Genomic DNA, 18,572 nt, shown 5'->3' on the forward strand with positions numbered 1-18,572 from the left:
GCTTTATTTCATTTTATTTTTTGGCCCACTATTACATGCTCCAGCAGAACCTACCGTAATGCCTGGCACCCAGTAGCACTCAGTAAACATTTCCTGGACCAGACTCTACACTCTCACTTGCAGGTGTGGCTGTGACTAAACACAGGAAAAGGAAACCAGCAGCGGTGGTGTGGGACACTTGTCAAGCAGTGGTTCCAATAAGCAGAAGTGCACTTTGTCCCCTAGCAGCTGAGTCACTGCATCACCATACTGACCCGCTGTGACAGGTTCCATTCACAACAACAATAATGACATGAGGTCATTCCCCCAACAAAGCATTAAAGCCCAGATGGAGGCTCCACATCTTAACGTAGGAAAGGTCTGCCCTGTTTTGTCACCCTCTACCCTAGCCAACAGATCAGGTGCATGAAATATTTTACTGTTTTTCCCTGGACTAAGTGTTCTATTAATCTTCACAACAACCCTCTTGGGAGAAAACAGTCAAAGTTTATAGGTGAAGGAAATGAAATTTACAGAGCTTAAATAACTTGCCTGAGGTCAAATATCCACCGGGTTTCAAAACCAACACTCCTTTTATATACAACACACATACAGAAAGGTGCATGTGGAGTTCCCATTGTGGCTCAGCGGTTAAGAACCCGACTAGTATCCATGAGGATGCAGGTTTGATCCCTGGCCTCACGCAGCATGTTAAGGACATGGCATTGCTGCAAGCTGCAGTATAAATGTGGATGTGGCTCGGATCTAGGTCTGCAGCTTGCAACCAAAAACTCCTATTGATTCCTCCCTTCACTCTGTCTACATTGACATTATCTATTTTTATATAAGGCATTAAGCACAGAATACAGCTTGATTAGTCATACTCTACAAATAAGAAATGTCACCTTCTTGAAACTCAGTCCTCATCCTTTCATGATTTCAGTATAATTTTTTAAAACTATGAGCTTCCTGGTATCCCAGACCTGGCTTAGCCTTGACACTCACCACATTAGGAAAAACAAAGGCATTTTCAACTCATAGGCTCTTAGAGAAATGAAAAAGGGGAAATCTGGCTTAAACTGGACATCCTCCAATAAAGCAGACAATAAAAAGGTTCAACAGGACATGAACCCCTTAATAAATTATCATGCGAGGGTAGCTCTGCAGCTGTGCCTAAGCCTTGTAATTACTATCTTTTTTAGCTGGTAGCTATAATAACAAGCACTGATCATTTAAATGAAGAGCAAACAATACTTTGGGTGGAATACTGCTTAAATACGAAGCACCTCTAAAAATCAAATTCATCCTGAAAAGCTAATCTACAGAGACACTGACTATTCTAACTGGAAGGACGTCTGGGGAGTCATCTCAACGTTCACTCTTAGACGCTTCACACTTCACAAAATATGAGCACAAGCCAACATTAACAGGAGAGATCTAGGAAAAACAAACAGGAGTTACACCTCCAAATGAGTGTAAGCCATCATAACACCAGGCATTCTGATTGCATCTTTGGGAAGGGTTTTCAGAACGTGCGGAGTTGTCTTCAGCATGACCTAAGTGGTGGGAAATCTTTATTCCTCAAGGTTGACAGGTTGATTTTTGAAAACCATTAAAACTTACTTGCAATCAAAGCTGATGAGTAAACTTCTATAAATTTATTTCCTTTTTTAAAAAGGAGACAATGCAACATAGAAATCTAGATTCTAACTGACACATGCTGGTGTGTGATCTTGAACACCAAACAGCCTCTTCGAGTCTCAATTTCCTTATGCATAAGAAGGGACCAACAAGGATATACCCTACGGCACAAGGTTACATAGCCATTAATTTGTAATAACTTTAAATGGAGTGTAATCTATAAAAATATTGAATCACTATGTTGTACACCTGAAACTAATATAATATTGTAAATCGACTACAATTTTTTTTAAAAAAAAAAAGTAGGGGCTAAGTCTGTCTGATGGGTGCGGTTAGTAAATGAGATAATGTAACTGAAGCTATGACATCTTTGGTTTTTATTATTATGACTAAGGAAGGAGAATGACTTTTATCTTTGGAATGTAAATTGGTTCTGAAAGGACTTCCCAAACAGAAGTTTACAGAGTTTTACGATTTAGCATAGTCACTCCTGAGTGTCAAGACTTCAATTGTCTCCAGCAGTTCCGTTGTGGCACATCAGGTTAAAGATCTAGGGAGTTCCCATTATAGCACAGCAGAAACGAATCCGACTAGGAACCATGAGGTTGCGGATTTGATCCCTGGCCTCGCTCAGTGGGTTAAGGATCTGGCATTGCCGTGAGCTGTGGTGTAGGTCGCAGACTTGGCTAGGATCTGGCGTTGCTGTGGCTGTGGTGTAGATCAGCAGCTGTAACTCTGATTAGACCTCTAGCCTGGGAATCTCCATAGGCCGTGGGTGCGGTCCTAAAAAAAAAAAAAAAAAAAAAAATCTAGCATTGTCACTGCAGCAGCTTGGGTCACTGCTGTGGTGAGGGTTTGATCCCTAGTCCAGGAACTTCCACATGCCGGGGGTGCTGCCAAAAAAAAAAAAAAAAAAAAAGATTTAAACTGTCTCTGGATTTATACAGTCCAGCTCAGACCTAGAAATTATTTTCAAAAGGACTCTGAACATACAACACAATGACAGAGTCCATGTACTAACATTTGGGGCATTTATTCACAGGTTTGCATCTTGGTGTCTGACAAGGCCTAGTCACTCATGCTCTAATTCTGAGTTCATCCCTAACAACTTATGGGAGGTAGAGGGGTTTGTGAAAACAGGGTAACTTTTGGTGCAGGAAAAAATGAAAGAACTGATGAAGGATACAAATTTTCACAGGACAACCAGATTCGCTCACAGACATGTTGTATCCATAGACATATACAGTGAGGGACCAAGTGAGGATTAGGGACAAGAAGGCTGTTTTGATAGACAAAAATCAGAAGTTCAAAGTTCAGAAGGGCTGGTTTCTAGAGTAGTGCTTGCCGGGTAGAGCAGGCTGGTCTTCTGATAGGAAAACTTTATTTTGTTCAGTAACTAGTTAACAACTTTCCCTTGGTGTTTGCCTAAAACTCTGCTCTTCCCTGCTTCTGTGGGAGCAGAAATAGGCTGTCAAAACAACCACGAAAGTTTATGACCTTGACCCCTGAGCTTTGATGTACTTAATAAAAGGAGGAAATTCATACCTACCTCACAGTACTACGCAAATTAAACGAGATATCAGGAAAAGCATTTATTACAGTGTCTAGCTCACAGTGGTTGCTTGATAAATAAGTTATTATTATTGGCTTTTTTTTTTTTTTTTTTTGGCCTTACTTGTGGCATACAGACGTTTCTGGGCCAGGGATCAAACCTGCAGCACAGCAGCGACTGCAGTGACAACATCAGATCCTTAACCCACTGTGCCACAAAGGAACTCCAATTATTGGCATTAGTCAAAAAAGAGATGCCAAACATTTGGATCTGAACTATTAAGAAGATAATAATCTATAGATTTGAGAGAAAAATTTAGTCTAGTCTGGATAATTCTAGAATTTGCTGAATCCTGGTTTGAACCATTGCTACTATATCTTGAATGTCTATCTTCACAAAATGCATTCTCTATACCTTCTTATTTACCCACATATCTTACAATTTTACTTGGTTAAGGAAAAAAAAATCACAATCAGTTAACCTTGAGAAAACCTAGTAAAAAATATGCAGGACTTGCGCTCTACAGATGTACCCTTTCTTAGAGCTGCAGAGCTAGAGAATGAGGTTCTACTGTGAAGTATTCATTCAGACCCCTCGAGAATCTGAGTCTGCTTTGATCTTGACTATATCTAAGAGCAGAGAGTTTGTGGAGGAGACATCCTTCAGAGGGAAAAACAGAAACTGTTCACTTTGCCATTGCCACCTCTTTCATAGAAAAGACAAATGAGCATTTCCTACAGAGTCAGGGATAATGTACCAAAGATAGAAAGAGGTCAAAGGTGTTGTCTTGTTTGAGAATCCCCCATACTGATGACCACTCTCACATTTCAAAACGATGGCTCTCAATCATTATATGTCCATGACCACTTTGGAAGGGCAATCAACCGAGAGGCTACATATTCAAGGCCCTGAATTAGGACTGGAAGACCTGTCCTTTTGCCACTTGAAGATTTTATTTAATATATCTGTAAAGTGAGGGAGGTGGGTTGGTTGATCCTGTATTCGACTTGTGCTTTTTTTTTTTTTTTTCGCCATACCCAATGGGATGCAGCAGTTCCAGGCCAGGGATCAAACCTACCCCACAGGAGTGACCTGAGCCACAGCAGTGACAACACTGAATCCTTAATCCACTGAGCCACCAGGGAACTCTCTGCCTTATCTTAAAAACCTATAATTCATATCCATTCTTCTACCTTTTTATTGTGAAAGATAATGGTGCAAGCCACCTCACTTTCACAGAATGAAAGCTCTGACATTGCTTTGATGAGACCAATAAAAGAAATGATAAAACATGAATTCATGTTAAAGGTAACAATACATAGTGCCATCCTGCAGTCATTAGCAGAGAGCTGTCTGCTTATTTGCCTTGCATGTGCCTCCTCGTGATAAGCTTTCTCTCTCATCTATGATAATGATAGAAAAATATCTTTAAGACCTCAAAATGTGTCATTTAATTCCAACTTACAAACTGTCAAGACTAACCAGAGCTGCAGAGGAATATAGTGCCTCCCCGCTCATTGCAGTCAACAGGTGAGTAATGGCAGCCTCCGGGGCAGGTGGTGAAGTTTACGTTACGCAGGATTGGCCTCGAAATAGCTGAGTATCCAGGTGTTATTTGTGAGCTAATCATGGCTAACACTTACTGAGTACTTACTATAGGCCAGGCCTTAAAGTCAGGTGCTGTATGGGTATGTGTGTGTGTGTATATGTGTAAATATATATATATATATTTGTATTAATCTCATTAAATATTTGATTATCACCCTTATTTTGTAGGTCCAGAAACTAGGGCTATAGAAGCTTAGGGTCCTGCCCATTCTACTCAACCAAATCACACAGATACTCTTCCACAGTGGAGATGAACAGGAAATCTCATGTTTCCTTTCCCCTGTGTCTTTTTTCCTGGTCCAGTAATTCACATCCTTTCCTCTCAAGTCTGAAAGTCCTAAGAGACTGAATGGCTCCGGATATCTGATTCTTGACCTCTTCTTCTTTTTTGTCTTTTTGCCATTTCTTGGGCCGCTCCCGTGGCATATGGAGGTTCCCACGCTAGAGATCTAATCGGAGCTATAGCCACTGGCCTACACCAGAGCCACAGCAACGCAGGATCTGAGCCGCGTCTGCGACCTACACCACACAGCTCACGGCAATGCCGGATCCTTAACCCACTGGGCAAGGCCAGGGATTGAACCCGCAACCTCATGGTTCCTAGTCAGATTCGTTAACCACTGAGCCATGATGGGAGCTCCCTTCTTTTCTTTTTTTGTCTTTTTAGGGCTGCACTTGTGGCAGATGGAAGTTCCTAGGCTAGAGGTCAAATTGGAACTGTAGCTGGTGGCCTACATCATACCCACAGCAAAGCTGGATCTGAGCCATGTCTGCAACCTACACTGCAGCTCCTGGCAATGCTGGATCCTTAACCCACTGAGCAAGGCCAGGGATTGAAGCCATGTCATCATGGATACGAGTTGGATTTGTTACCACTGAGCCCACAACGGGAACTCCTGCTCTTTAGCTTCTTTATAAAATGTTTTCCTCTGAACACCAAATGGCTTGATGACTACCTGTGCCTTCCTTGATCAAGGCAACTGGTCCCATTGATACCCGTAGAGTGCCTGCTCCGTGTTAGGCATTAGTCCATGATTTGGGCTGAACGGCAAGTGCACATAAAGGACTCGGGGAAACAGAAGAAAGAGCCTAGAACTCAGATGACCACCTCCTGGATTATAGAGCTGAATTTGTATTCCTTTTTGTATTGCCCCTAGTTATATACCCAGCAGAAGTAGAATGGTATATGGAAAGAGGGATGGAATAGGACAGAGCAGAGCCTCCACCTCTCCCATCCCTGCCCAATCCTCTCTGCACTGCTCTCCTCTCCTCCCCTGACACTGGAATAAACCCTGGTGCTGAGAAGTGCCAGTGTCAAGCGGTGTTTCTAAATTCAGAGGGGCAAAGGAGAAAAGGCGGAAATATCTCCTTACGGTATTAAAAAGACTAATTTTAAAATTCATACTACATGCCAAGCACTGTGAAAAATGTTTTTTAGTTGACCTAAACTAAACGTTGATTCACTCCTCATAAAACTCCTGTGAGGGAGATACTATGATTAAAGCACATAAAGAGCAAGAAAACAGGGCACAAAGAGGTTAAATAACATGCCCAAAGTGTCCAGTGAGGAAGCAAGCGGCAAAGCTGAGATTTAAAAGGCCGAAAACACTGAAACTGAAAACAAAGGGATTTGCTTCGAAAAGAGTTTTGTTAAAGTGTTATTTGTTCCTGACAGCTCTAGAAAAAGGTAACTCCCTAGAAAACCAAGAGTCTGTGTTTAGCTGACGTCCTCTGGTTCTTCTAGTTAGCCAGGGACATCAGAGAGGAAAGCACCCCATCCCCACAGATTATCTTTGTTGTGTGTAAATGAAGGAGTAGTTAACTTGCATTGCCCAGTGAGACACATGAGCTTTATGGTTTGGCTGCTTTTTACCAATACAGTTATTTCCTGGTCTTTGGCCAACAAGACATATCATATTGTTTCCACCTAAGTAAGTGAACAAGCAAAATGGACGTGTGTGTGTGTGTGTGTGTGTGTGTGTGTGTGTGTGTGTGTGTGTGTACGCGCATGCGCAGGATTTATGCAGTATAGGCACAAAGCCCACAGGCACACCTTGCATTCTTGGCTAACATTCCTTCCTCCGCATAAAGAAGAGAGATTATGTGATTGTTTTAGTCATTCTTCTCTTCCTGAAATGGCTTTGGGAAATACAGTCTGGCTGGGGTTTAAGCTCCCAACTGGACCAAGCATAAAGGCAGGCTACTGACACCCTCTGTGTCTATGGGTATACGACCATTCAGGGAAAGGCTGTCCTTTGCCATTAAAGCTGAACTCTAGGGAAAGAATCTGAAGAGAAACTTAACCTGTCTCACCTGCCCATACTCTCTCTTGATACCTGTTCTCCAGGTAAATGGAGGCTGCTTTGACTTTTTGAAGCTACAGATTTCATGCTTTCTACCAAAACTTAATTAATAACACTCCCCTAAGCTGCTTCTCCTGCAAATTGCAAATTCACTTCGACTAAAAGGAGTTGTATCTTCTAATTCAATCTCCAACCCCCCCTCCACGCCTCCAACACCTGGCTGAGGAACATCCATCACACCTCCAACCTAAGGAATTCTAGCTCTTTCCTCCTGGCGTCATCTAGACTGGGCTTGCAGTTTAAAATCAAATTGCCTCTAGCAGTTTAATCATGTAATGGCTAGCTCTGCTTTCTTCATTCACTGGTCTGTATTGATCATAACTACTGGTTTACAGGAGCCTGCCAGTCCTTTTGAAAATTAATACCTTTCTGGTTTTTAAGGGAAAGAGATGTCTGCAGTCCAGTCAACTTTTCGTGTATTTGTAGTCATGTTTTGGTAGCAAACCCTTTGTACCATGACCCAACACTTTAGGTAAGAATTCTGTTTAAGAAACATGTCTTTGTTTGTGAAGTCTGGTGATGAAAATAGAACACTTATAAGCAAATTAATTAAAAAGACACAGCCCACGTTTCCACTGCTCTGCTTGTCTCCGCCTCCTCTTTCTCCTCCTCATCTCCTTCTCCCTCCCCCTCTCTTTCTTTCCTTCTTTTTTTGTCCACCATTTCCATTCTCTAAACTATCTTTTAAAATATCCTTCCAGGGCCTTGCCTCATTTCATGGATTCTGACACAAGAGGCAAATCGATCCAATGAAGGAAAATAAAACTTATCGAAAGATTAGATCAAGCCAAGAACCTAGAGTTTTTTTGTTTCATTTTTATTTCTTGCAGCATATTTGGGTGTGAAGTGGAGGACAGAAGAGAGGGACCAGGAGAGTAAATCTGAAGCTCCTGAAGGCAGAGACTGTAATAGAATCACCTTGCACCCTCCAGAGAGCCTAATGGAGCACCATCAGCCACACAGGTGTTTACTGAAGGGCTTCTCTAGGCAGGACCAATGGTGAACAAAACAGACGGGGTGCTTGCCTCACAGAGCCCTCAGACTCATGATGAAAGAGCAGACTAATTGCAAAGGGAAAAAAAAAACAAACACACAACAAATAGATAATTACAAACTGTGATAAGTGTGATAAAATAAAAGAAATCCTTCTCAGGGAACATATGCCTAGGTCCTGACCTAGGCCAGGGGTCAGGGTAGGCCTCCTTGAGGAAGTGACACTGAAACAGAAATCTGAAGTATGAGTAGGAGTTAAAGGAGTTACAAATTATAAGGCATTCAACAAAGCAAATAACCTATCTACTTTTAAAACAATTGGACTACCAGAGTTCCCATCGTGGCTCAGTGGTTAATGAACCTACTAGGATCCATGAGGATGCAGGTGTCATCCCTGGCCTCACTCAGTGGGTTAAGGATCCAGCATTGCCACGAACTGTGGTGTAGGTCACAGATGCGCTCGGATCCCACATTGCTGTGGCTCTGGAGTAGGCTGGTGGGTGTAGCTCCAATCGGACCCCTAACCTGGGAACTTCCATATCCCACAGGTGCGGCCCTAAAAAGCAAAATAAATAAATAAGTAAACAAACAAATAACTAAAACAATTGGACTACCTTTTTTTTTTTTTCCCTGATACACCCATGGCATTGAGAAGTTTCCAGGTGGGGGATCAAACCTGTAGTGACCAGAGCCACAGCAGTGACCATGCCAGGTCCTTAACCACTGAGCCATCAGGAAACTCCTATAGTACCTCTTTTTGTGTGTGTGGGAGAGACTTAAAAGGAATCTCAGAAATGCCATCCAAATCTTGCATTATACATGTAACAGAATTAAAATTCCCATATGAGCTACTCAAGGCCCAGCTAGAACTAGACCCCAGGGTTCTGGCTCCCAGCCCAAAGCTCCCTGGAGCACAATGTGGGCTGCACAGCAACAAGAACGGCAGTTTCAGTGGCCACAATGGACTTAAAGGCAGTGGTGGATGGGACTCTGAAACATAAAGATCAAGGGCATATCCCATATGCAAATGGTATGTAGTGGGAATAAAAGGTTTTAAATATTGGACTTTTAATAAAAAAACGCAGGGCTGTTTCTGAAGAATGGCATGATAACATGCAAGGTATTTTTGACCAAAATGTGTTTTTATAAACTGGGAACAAAGTGAGCAAAGCAGATTTCCCCACCTGCAAGCAAAGTGAAAACAAGAAGTAGGAGTTCCCGTGGTGGCGCAGTGGTTAACGAATCCGACTAGGAACCATGAGGTTGCAGGTTCGGTCCCTGCCCTTGCTCAGTGGGTTAAGGATCCAGCGTTGCCGTGAGCTGTGGTGTAGGTTGCAGACGCGGCTCGGATCCCGCGTTGCTGTGGCTCTGGCATAGGCCGGTGGCTATAGCTCCGATTGGACCCCTAGCCTGGGAACCTCCATATGCCTCGGGAGCGGCCCAAGAAATAGCAACAACAACAACAAAAAGACAAAAAAGAAGACAAAAAGACCAAAAAAAAAAAAAAAAAAAAAAGAAGTGATGGTAGCAGTGTGGCAGTGTGATAAACCAATCCAAAATGACATTTAAGGTCTAGGGATTTCACCCATAAGCCCAGCAAGAACTACGATTAGCTTTAAACTCTGATCATCACCACCCCTGAGATAAACGGCAGCCCTCAGTGACAGGCGGGACAGTTTTGAAGTGCTCATGAAGCTACCTAGGAGGTCAATCCCACCTAAGCCCCTTTCTCAGCAGCTTCCCTATTTTCTTTCCTCTCGGTGACAACATGACACCAAATAACAACTAACACTCCACTTCTCTTTCACAGCTTATCTTTCCTCTCAGTGAACAATGCAGGTACAGAGCTGATTAGAAGGGCTAGTAAATGCAGAGGGAAAAACCCTCAGCCTGGTCCATTCTGGCATCTCCAAACTTAGGGATGAGCGTGAGCAATTATCAGAAAGATTAACTATCATTCTGTTCCTAAGCAATGACAGTAAGGGAAAGTTTCCCAGATGTTACAGCGTGGGGCCATCCTTAAGTAGAGAGGTCTCATTAAGAAGGGAGAAAAAGATTCTACTGACCACGGATTCAACCTCAATTCATTGCCCCCCTTATACCTCTTTAGGGGACAAAAGATTAGAAATGTCCCTCCAATCAAAACAAGATCTCTCTCTGCCTTTCCATGATTCTTAGCCCCTGCTTTGTGTTGGCCCCTTTGTCTCTGCAAAGAAGCTGCTTCATTGAAACACCCCAGAAAAAAACAGTTGTCCCCCAGACAATGAAGTCGCCTGCACATAAGCATCTCCAACGTAGGCAGGCGACAATGCCCTCAGAATTCTCAACCTGTTGCTATAGTAGCAGAAAGAATGTGATTCTGGCAGCTTTGCAGAGATCTCTATCCAAATCCCACCAGCTTCCAAAGACACTATTAACCCTTCACTGTCCCTTTTTAGGAGCAGAAACATCTGGAAAGAATCCTAAGTTTTCCTAAGCAGCTGAAAATTACAATCTTAACATTCATTCACTCATTCATTCACACAATAGTTATTTGTTTAGATCCTGTTATGCTCATTCCTAGGTTTTCAGCAGCACATGATGCAGACATGGCCCTTGATATTAAGCATGAAAAAGGATAGGATATTAAATCACTGCTTAAATAAAAATATACTACACAGTGTCAGTATTACCTGGAAGACACGTGAGGTTTTCAACAAAGCCGTCACCAGAATGGAGACAGCCTATCCAGGCTAACCAACCTGTACATTAGTTGCAGCAGACCCTAAGTATTCAGGACCATTGTGACTATTTGACTGCTTGCATGTGTTAATTTGACAAAAATACCACTAGAAATGCATACTCCAATCACATCATGCCTCCTACAAAGCATTAGTTTAATTGAGCTGTTTAATCAAATCAGTTTTCTGCATAAAATAGAAATAGCGTTGTTTGTCGGAGAACCATTGCAAATAACTGCTGAACAGTCACCAGGGAACAGAAGGAGCAGGTGAAGACTCAGAAAGTACACAAAAGAAGCAGTCCTAAGGACCCTGGGAGGATTTCTAAACAGTCCTCATCCCAATTCATTTCTGTGGTCAAGAGAATAATGAAGAAACCTAAGGAAATACAAATGACTTATAATCCAGCCTACTTTCCCTAACATTGTGGTGTGGAAATCTCATGTTATTAAATACCTTCCTGCTAGACTTCCTTGTTTCCCATGGCTCATAAATACTAGGACGGCAGGGTTTCTTAGGAGGATAAACACAGTAGGTAACGATATCCTCATGCATTTTGGGAAACAAGGTGGCATCGATCAGATTGCCAAGCAAAAACTGAAAAACCAAGAAGACAGGTTACTAATCTCAGTTGGCTTAGATGTGGTCTCAAGGAAGTTACATAAACCTTTATACCTCAGTTTCTCAGAGGTAAATTTGATACAAAGGACAGAACGATCAACAGCAATGCCTGAAATAAAGTACTCCATCATTTTTCTTGCTAATGCTGTAAAAGAGGTTTCTGCCAATCGTCTTTTACAACACTGGCTTCCTGTCTTACCCAGAGGCACAGCCTTTCACAAAACACATCTGGGAACGTGGGGTCATCCTGGAGGGATTATTTACCCAAATCTCTTTTAGCCACTGCAGTGCTGGGGTAGGGTTTGGGATGTAAAGAAAAGAATGTTGCCCGCCATTCCAGTTCTACGAGGAGCAAGTCATTGGCCACTGTAGTCATCAACTGACAGTGCACCCTGAGGGGAATTCAGCATGGAGAAAAATAGCAAGCTTTCTGTGCTTTGGCTATACCAGCCTGGAAATAGTTAAGATGCATATTTAAGGAAAAATGTCAATGCCCCCAGATTCTTGCATCTTCACATAAATAGAAAAGCACTAAAGTCATTAACCTAAGATGTCTGTTCGTTGTGAGTAGCAGTAATCTTTTACTATTCGACTACAAGTTTTTTTCCAGCCAAAAAATTCATATATATCCTGTCTCCTCCCTTACCTCTTCAGAGAAGTTCCTCAGAACTGAGAGGCAGTCTCCCAGGCTATAGTCCTCAGTAGGGCCCCCAAATAAAACCTAACTCAAGGAGTTGTCTTGTAGCACATCAGGTTGGGGATCCAGTGTTGTCACTGTGGGTGGCTACGATTGTTGCCATGGTGCAGGCTCCATTCCTGGCCTGGGAACTTCCACATGCCGTGAGCATGGCCGGGGGTTGGGGGGCGGGGAAGAAATCCTCAAAATTTTTACACTGTGCATTTTCATTTCAGTCAAAAAGGAAAAGGACCCAAGTGTTTAGACTGCATGGAAATGTGTTTCTTTTGCCTGAGAAAAAAGTGATGACAGCGAAGGGATGTGGTGTGATCTAAAGTAATGACTCCAGGAGTTCCACTTGTGGCTCAGCAGGTTAAGAACCTGACGTTGTCTCTGTGAGGATGGGGGTTCAGTCCCTGTCCTTACTCAGTGGGTTAAGGATCTGGCATTGCACAAGCTGAGGTGTAGGTCAAAGATGTGGCTCAGGTTCGGTGTTGCCCTAGCTGTGGCCTAGGCCTGCAGCTGTAGCTCTGATTTGACCCCTGGCCCAGGAAATTCCATATGCCACAGGTATAGCGGAAGGAAGGAAGGAAGGAAGGAAGGAAGAAGAGAGAAGAGAAGGAAGAAGAGAGAAGAGAAGGGGAGCGGAGGGAGAAAGAGAAAGGGAGGGAGGGAGGGAAGGAAGGAAAGAAAAAAAGAAGAGAGGGAGGGAAGGTAAAGACTCCGCCCAAAGAATGCCCATCCTGGAAATTCACAACCAAGCCCAGGGACCCCTACCCTTAACATTTTGGCGGATAGAGCAAGAATGGAAATAGAAGCATTTTGTCAGAACTCTAGTGCCATCTCTATACCTATCAAGTTTAAAGTAATTGCAGGAATCCTGTTCCCTTTATAATACCACAGGCTAGATCAAAGTAATAGAGTCCAGCGCTCACTTCCACATTACAAGGAACCAGCTAGTTCCAGAAGATGGAGACTTTCTGCCTCTTGGTTATTCTAGGATCCAGCTATGACTTCACCAGCTTTTCTAAGTAGGAAAAAGTACAACGCCCCCTCACATGCCCCTCCTCCAGTATGGAAGTTTCTATTTAATAGCCCTAATTCTTCACCCCTCTCAGTATCCATGCCCTTTGCCATAGGACTTTGCAGTTCCTCCCTGCAAACATATATTTTCCTGCCCTTTGACAATGAACTTGGCCACATGATTTTTTTGGCCAACAGAATGTTAACAGTTTAATGACACAACCAGAAGACTGAAAAGTTGAACTGAGTTTGCTCACTGTGGCTTGTGCTCTTGTATCTCTTCCATCACCATAGGAAAGACATGCCTAAGCCAGCTCTGGGGGGGTTCGGGGGTGGGACAGGTGGAGTAAAGCCACCCCCAGGTGAGCCCAGCCCAAATCAGCTGATTCTCCCCACCCCAACCTACAGTCATGGGGGTTAATAAAAGCATACTGTCATACACCACTGAGATTTTTGTGGTTGCTTTTAAAGCAACATTAGTGTATCAACAAAGAACAGATACATCCACCATAGTGAAAATTAATCTGTAGTTTGTGAGTTTAAAAAACATTGTTTGCTTTGCTTTCTTAATACATAATAAGTAATGGATCTCTGATACCCCCCCCCCCCATTAGACCACAAGGTCCTCAAAGCAGGGTCCTATTACATCTCCAAGGCCCAAAATTTTTTCACTGAGTCCATACCATGTTCTAAATTCCAGGGGATGCAATGATAAACAACACACAATTCCAGCCATCATCAGTTAGTACCTGCGAATTTTTCCCGTCTAAGATCAATGTACTTTTGCTCAAAGGTGATTATAAAGTTTACTTATGCATCTGGCAGTGAGTAGTGAACTCTGAACCACCTGAGTATTCTTGGCCTAAGTATAGGTGAACTAGCATTATAACGTCTTTCAGTAATGAAAGGGATTGACAACACTATTGGATTTTTGGTTTTCAATCTTCACCAGTCACCAGAGCTTTCTAAATTACAGATTTCCAGTTTCTTTCTTTCTTTCTTTTTCTTTCTTTCTTTCTTTCTTTCGGGCCGCACCCGCAGCACATGGAGGTTCCCAGGCTAGGGGTCTAATCGGAGCTACGGCTGCCAGCCTATGCCACAGTCACACAGGATCCAAGCCATATCTGTGACCTACACCACAGCTCACGGCAATCCCGGATCCTCAACCCACTGAGTGAGGCCAGGGATCGAACTCACAACCTCATGGTTCCTAGTCAGATTTGTTTCTGCTGTGCCACAACAGGAATTCCCAGATTCCTAGTGTCTAACTACAGATATTTAGTTGAATAATCCAGCACAAGCCCAGGTATCTCAAAGGTCTCAAAGTAATGCTTATAATCATAAGAATTGGGACCCCTCTTCCCCACCTAATAGAACCGCTCCTTCCAATGATTAAATCTCCTGTGTTGAGCTGCAGTAAGCATTTGAGATGACATTAACAGGCCCAAAAGTGAACAAGGTGGAAATAGAAGGACTATTTCCAGATAGCCACATGTATCCATTATTTATGTTAGCATAATAAACCATTCCAGCACTCAGTAACTTAAAATAATAAGCACTAATTTACTGCTCATGAGTCTGGATCTGGATCAGTCTGGACCCACTCGTGTCTGAGGTCAGCTGGCTGGTCTAGGATTGCTCTTATGTCTGATACAAGATCACTATCGCTGGGGTGACAAGGGTCTCTGGACCACAGCAAGCGAGTCCAGGAGTATCCTTATGTTGACTGGGCTGGATTCCAAGGAGCAAGCAGAAGCATGAGAGGCCTCTTAGGACAAGTGCACGAGCACACCTTCACTTCTGCCCATTCTATCGGCCAAAGGAAGTTATGAGGCCAAGCACAGATTCAAGGGCGAGGGAAACAGACGCCACTTCTTGATAAGAGAAGCTACAAAATCCTACCACAAGGGACTAGATTCAAAGAGGGAAATAATTGGGGCCATTTCTGCTATCAATTTATTACATAACTGAATGGGAGAAAAATATTGCAGCTCCAGCCAAATGCGATTTCTAAGTGTGGGCCAAAGTTTTCGCACTCATCTCACAAAATTATAAAATCCTCAGGTTGAAGTTTCACCTGATATTCCTCATTTCTACTCTTGCCTGCATGCACGCACGTGCACGCACACACACACACACACACACACACACACACACACACACACACACACACACCTTAATCCTCAAGATCTTGGTCTGAAACTAAAGCAAAATCTATTTACTCTCAGCCCAATTATTATATCCTCTGAGGTTTTTAAAGATGATGTGGATGACATGCCATCCTTATGAGGATTTGTTCAGGCCAAGTTTCTCTGTGATGTCTTTTCCTGGCTTAGGATATGCCCGCAAATGAAATGTGCTTGAACGGTCACCAGGGCTACATCCTCCAAAGGATGCCACCGCATTACCATGAGGAACAGCAACGCAGAAGAAATATCACAGAAAAGAGAACACACAAGAGCAGCAGAGAGCCTTGCAGAGCAGGAAACTGGAACTCACTGATGATTACAGACTAAGGCTAATTATATTTTAGCCACCAGCTGCTGGCTCAGCCCTCTTCATTCCACTCCCCTTGCCCTAACTGTGACCATTACAGAAATGCACTAAACTACAGTGGTAGAATCCACCACATTTTCCCTGACCCCAGCCCTAAGACAGATGTAGCCTGGCTGTGAGGCAGCAGCAGTTATTAGCATCCTTACAACTAAGGTGCTGCTATCTGTATTTTAGAAAAATCACCGTGACCTTCTGGTTAGCTCCACTCAAATTCTCTAAGCATCTACTTGTGAGGGCTGGGACAGCAAGAAGTGGTAGAGAAAAGAACTGCAAAACCCAGAAAGCGAAGGATGGTAGACAAGATGCCAGGGCTGGGTAGTGTCTGAAGTTTCTTTGGAGAGCACGCAAGAGAAAGCAGGTGCTGCTCAAATGCAAGGCTGTCTCGAGTACACGGTTTGTTTCCCATTTAATACAGCCAGTTTCCATAACTTCCAGGGCTAAGGAACAGGAGTGGATGAAAAACACAGTGACATCAAAAGAAATGATAAATTCAACATAAAGATGACTCATTGCACTCAATTTTATTTTATGAAGAAATTCTAGTAAGTTCTGAAAAGTAGTAGAACAGACCCTCTACAGGAGAAAACGTTGCCCACACTCTTCAAAACTGTATTCTAAAGCGCTGGATCCAGGAGAGGAGGTTTAGTAAGAATGGTGATGTTTTCATTCTCTAATGCTCAGCATCAGACGCGCAGGTGCCTAAGGGAGCCAGAATGGCTATCAGGGCTATTAACTCCATGGGTGGCCTGCAGTGGCACTGTTTGTCTTTTAATCACAAATTTAAACTTCAAATCTCTAGGTAAAGTCATCATAATGGTTCCCACCCCCATCTCCTGCTCACTTGACAACAAAATAAGTGGTATTCTTGGATCGTCTAATGAGCTGGCTGGCTGATTGGGCCGCAGTCAATCTATGCTTTTGATTAATTAATTAGCCAAGGGGAATCCAGAGCTGTAAGAAAGCAAACTACCGGCATTATCACCATAGGAACACTAATAATGACAATGATGAAGAATTACTGATTCCTATTCAGCAAAAGCCATCCTGTACTTTCCTGAAACTTAGAAGAGGGGCATGCCATCCAAGAAGGGGATGTTCACCCGGTCGGAGCCCCTTCCCACTTTAACACACACACAGAGAGACACACACGCAGTGACTTCATAGCCTTCTTGGTACAGTCCTTCTCAGGGCTACTTACTGCTGCTCTAACCATCTAGACATGTGAAGTACAGGTTCATCCTTGTAGAGACCCCTCCAGCTGCCTATACAGTGATGCCGAGAAAGAAGTGAGGCTGCCTTTGCAGACACTTGGGCACCAGCCAAACTGTCACGTGTGTCTTGTAAGTGGCCAGTTTGGGCAATTTCTATTGCAGTTTCCCATGTCATTCTTTCTCCTACAAAATCCCTGAGCTCATCATCTTCTCACTCTAATGTAATCACAATGTAATTCCTCATGGCTGTTAAAAGAATAGGGCTGTCTCAAATATACTCTACTAGTGTGCTACTAAATTCACGTGACACACACAAATGCTGTCTTGCCTGAAACATTTTTCTCGAAATCTCCTTAGGTAGTAAAGTTTGCTCGAGGCCAGGACCCAGAGGCAGCAGTTTTCTTCCCTCCCATGCCAGTGCAATCAACGGCTTGTGTTTAGAATAAATATTTGCAACTCAGAAGCCTGTTAACAATGCAGCGCTTGATTACTCTGAATTACTTCTCTCACCCACGGCAATCGAGGGAGAAGTCCTTGGCACCAGCTCCATGCACAAAACCTGCTTCCCAGCCTCCTCCATTTGCCTTCCGACTCTCCCCTCAAAGAATTCTCCCCACACCATACAAAGGTCTTAGTTTTCTCCCTTAAATACCACATGAATCCCACATTGAGCATCTGACTTCTTTCTTCCCAGAGCACCATGGATTTAATTCAGTACTTCTATGTTCATATATATTTAATGAGACCAACTTATCCTTTAACTCTTTGACACAAACCCTTCTACCGGCCTCTTTCATGCAACACTGAAATCTTTTAGAGTTTTCTGGTTTGCTAGTTTTGTTTTGAGACACAATGTCATCTTGGCCTATTTTAAAGCTATGGTAGCAGTTAAGCCACTTTTCAATTAGTCAGATGTGCCTATGTATTAAAATGCCCACAATACTTAGCACTCTTCCTTCTCCAAAACCTATTTGTTTTTTTCCTATGGGGCCAAAAGGTAAACTATCCTAACCAGAGGTAATTAGAATGTTAAATTTTGCTCAAGGGCAGGCTATCAGATTACAAATTCTAATAAACCCTGCTGGGAAAAGGCACGTCTTTGTCTTGGGACCGCTGAGAAATGGCCAATCAACCAAGCAAAATAACTTCAAATTTCTATCAGAAACTCTCCCACCTAAACACAATGGAAAAGCTAACACCAAAGCAAAGAAAATGAAGGGTCCCGCGGCTGGCAGCTCTTACCACTGGGGGCAGAGGCCCCCTCCAGACCCTTGCTGGGGCTCTGGCTTCTCCTGGGGTGGGCTGAGGGTGGCGAGGGGTCCAGGCCGTGGGTGCAGGTAGAGGTATGCTCCGTGCATGCTTGAACAGGACTCACCGCCGTCTGCCTGCCTGTCTGCCACTTCGTCCTCTCGTCTGGGTGGGAAGGGCCAAGATGAAAAAAAAATGTGCAGGTTACTCACAGGCCTTCCCAGGCAGGGCGGGCACACCCAGGAGGAGGGAGAGGCCAGGCACAGACAGGGAGATTCTTCAGAGATCTTGCTTCTGATTCCTTTTGTTAATACTTCCTGAACTTTAAACTCAATCTATACAAGCCTGGGTACTTTGGGGAGGCAAATAACACTTGGAAAT

The 18,572-nt window shown here is 43.3% G+C and overlaps 1 protein-coding gene across 2 annotated transcripts in view; it reads right to left on the reverse strand.

Moving 5' to 3' along the window:
• The window catches only part of STON2 (stonin 2), a 150,505-nt gene that overhangs the window by 37,675 nt on the left and 94,258 nt on the right, over positions 1-18,572 (reverse strand). Inside the window, exon 5 of one of the 2 annotated variants that reach the window (XM_021099580.2) lies at positions 18,186-18,356. The exons of the other annotated variant lie outside the window; for it this stretch is intronic. Within the exon in view, the coding sequence (XP_020955239.2) occupies positions 18,186-18,356 (171 nt within the window). The remainder of the gene's footprint in view (positions 1-18,185; positions 18,357-18,572) is intronic. 2 annotated transcript variants of the gene reach the window in all.

The sequence above is a fragment of the Sus scrofa genome, chromosome 7 (genome assembly GCF_054392235.1).
Source record: "Sus scrofa isolate SSC_HxYL_T2T_F1_AM1 chromosome 7, Sscrofa_HxYL_maternal_Yorkshire_Landrace_v2.0, whole genome shotgun sequence".
Taxonomy (NCBI): Eukaryota; Metazoa; Chordata; class Mammalia; order Artiodactyla; family Suidae; genus Sus; species Sus scrofa.